At 44.9% G+C, this 1,273-nt stretch overlaps 1 protein-coding gene across 2 annotated transcripts in view; it reads right to left on the reverse strand.

Moving 5' to 3' along the window:
* Positions 1-1,273, reverse strand: part of Dnajc5b (DnaJ heat shock protein family (Hsp40) member C5 beta) — a 121,558-nt gene continuing 120,285 nt past the window's right edge. For both annotated transcript variants that reach the window (XM_008850259.1, XM_008850260.1), the window contains exon 5: positions 1-328. In XM_008850259.1, the coding sequence (XP_008848481.1) occupies positions 234-328 (95 nt within the window). In that variant the 3' untranslated portion in view covers positions 1-233. The remainder of the gene's footprint in view (positions 329-1,273) is intronic.

Here is a 1,273-nt window from a genome sequence, read left to right on the forward strand (position 1 = left end):
CAACTCTTCAGGCCTTTATTCATCAAAACGAAATGTTTTTCATTAGGAATTCTACTCAAAGAGAAAGTCTGCATACTGAGAAAATTATGTAGCAATCATCTTCCCCTTAACCTAAAAATAAAATACAAACGTTAATACGTTCACAGCATTTCATGTTCCTGCCTCCCCCATGACCACCCAAAGACATGGCTGAATCAAGAAGAGGAACTGTGAACCCTCCATGGGCCCCAATATCAAGAGTCTGTGCAGTAACTTCGAGATCCTTCTCTGATTAGCTGTGTTTTCTCATTTGTATTTGTAGGCTGGAGAACAACTGGAAAGTTCATATCTGGAAAAAAACATAAAGAAGCAATTAGTAAACACTTTCTTAGCAAGTTCTTTTAATAAGGGGACAAATAATAGGTGTTTTTATTGAAATAGTGACTAGCAAATTAACTCCTAAGGCACTGTCTGTGTTCTGCATTCAGTTCCATAAAGTACAGAAAGAGAAAACTGAAGAACTAAATCCAGCTTTCACCTTGAGGGCATTTAACGAGCCTGGTGAGCTTGAGCTTTAACTTTTACCCAAGTGAGGGGATGGATACAGGACTACACAAGATTATGCAGGTTGGCAGGTAGCACTTTTCACGAAGACTAGAATATATATGAGAAGTAGAGTTTATATGAAAAAGGACCCTTAGTGTTTCGTGGTGCACAGTTGCATGATTGCCTTTGTTGGGACAGGCGTTAAAACCCATGGCTTGGCTGGTGGTTCGCTAGCTCCCGGCTACGGTCTGGTGTAGGCCGGCTTTGCTGAGCGAGTAAGTTATATATGTTGAAACTGTCTACCGGGAACACAACTACTGGTGCTATGTGTTATCTATCTAGCAAAAATTTATTGAGCAACTTACTCTCAGAGTTGGTATTCCAAAGTAAATCTTAAGGTTGGTACCCTTAAAAGAATTAATAGACCACCAGCTAACTCTCCTAGCCTGCACTAGTATCCTCAGGCCTCTTGGGGTAAGTCTATAGCGTAGCTCTCCGCGCCGGGACTCCCTAAGCCTCATTCACCCTTCCACCCCACCCCCCACCCCCCTGCCCCCCCGCCTGGCATTCTATACTCTAGCTTGGACCCTGTGCCATTCCTAGTCTTGGGGCCCCAGACACCTGGGGAACCAATACTGTTTCCTGATCCTTCTCACACAGAGCAACTCAGTCCCTTTTCTTGGGCTCCAGGAGCACCGCTTCTGGTCCTGACCCCGCCCTCACCTCTCTCTGCTTCCCTGGGCCTGCA

This window comes from Nannospalax galili, unplaced genomic scaffold (assembly GCF_000622305.1).
Source record: "Nannospalax galili isolate Female #2095 unplaced genomic scaffold, S.galili_v1.0 scaffold1005, whole genome shotgun sequence".
NCBI classification, from domain to species: Eukaryota; Metazoa; Chordata; class Mammalia; order Rodentia; family Spalacidae; genus Nannospalax; species Nannospalax galili.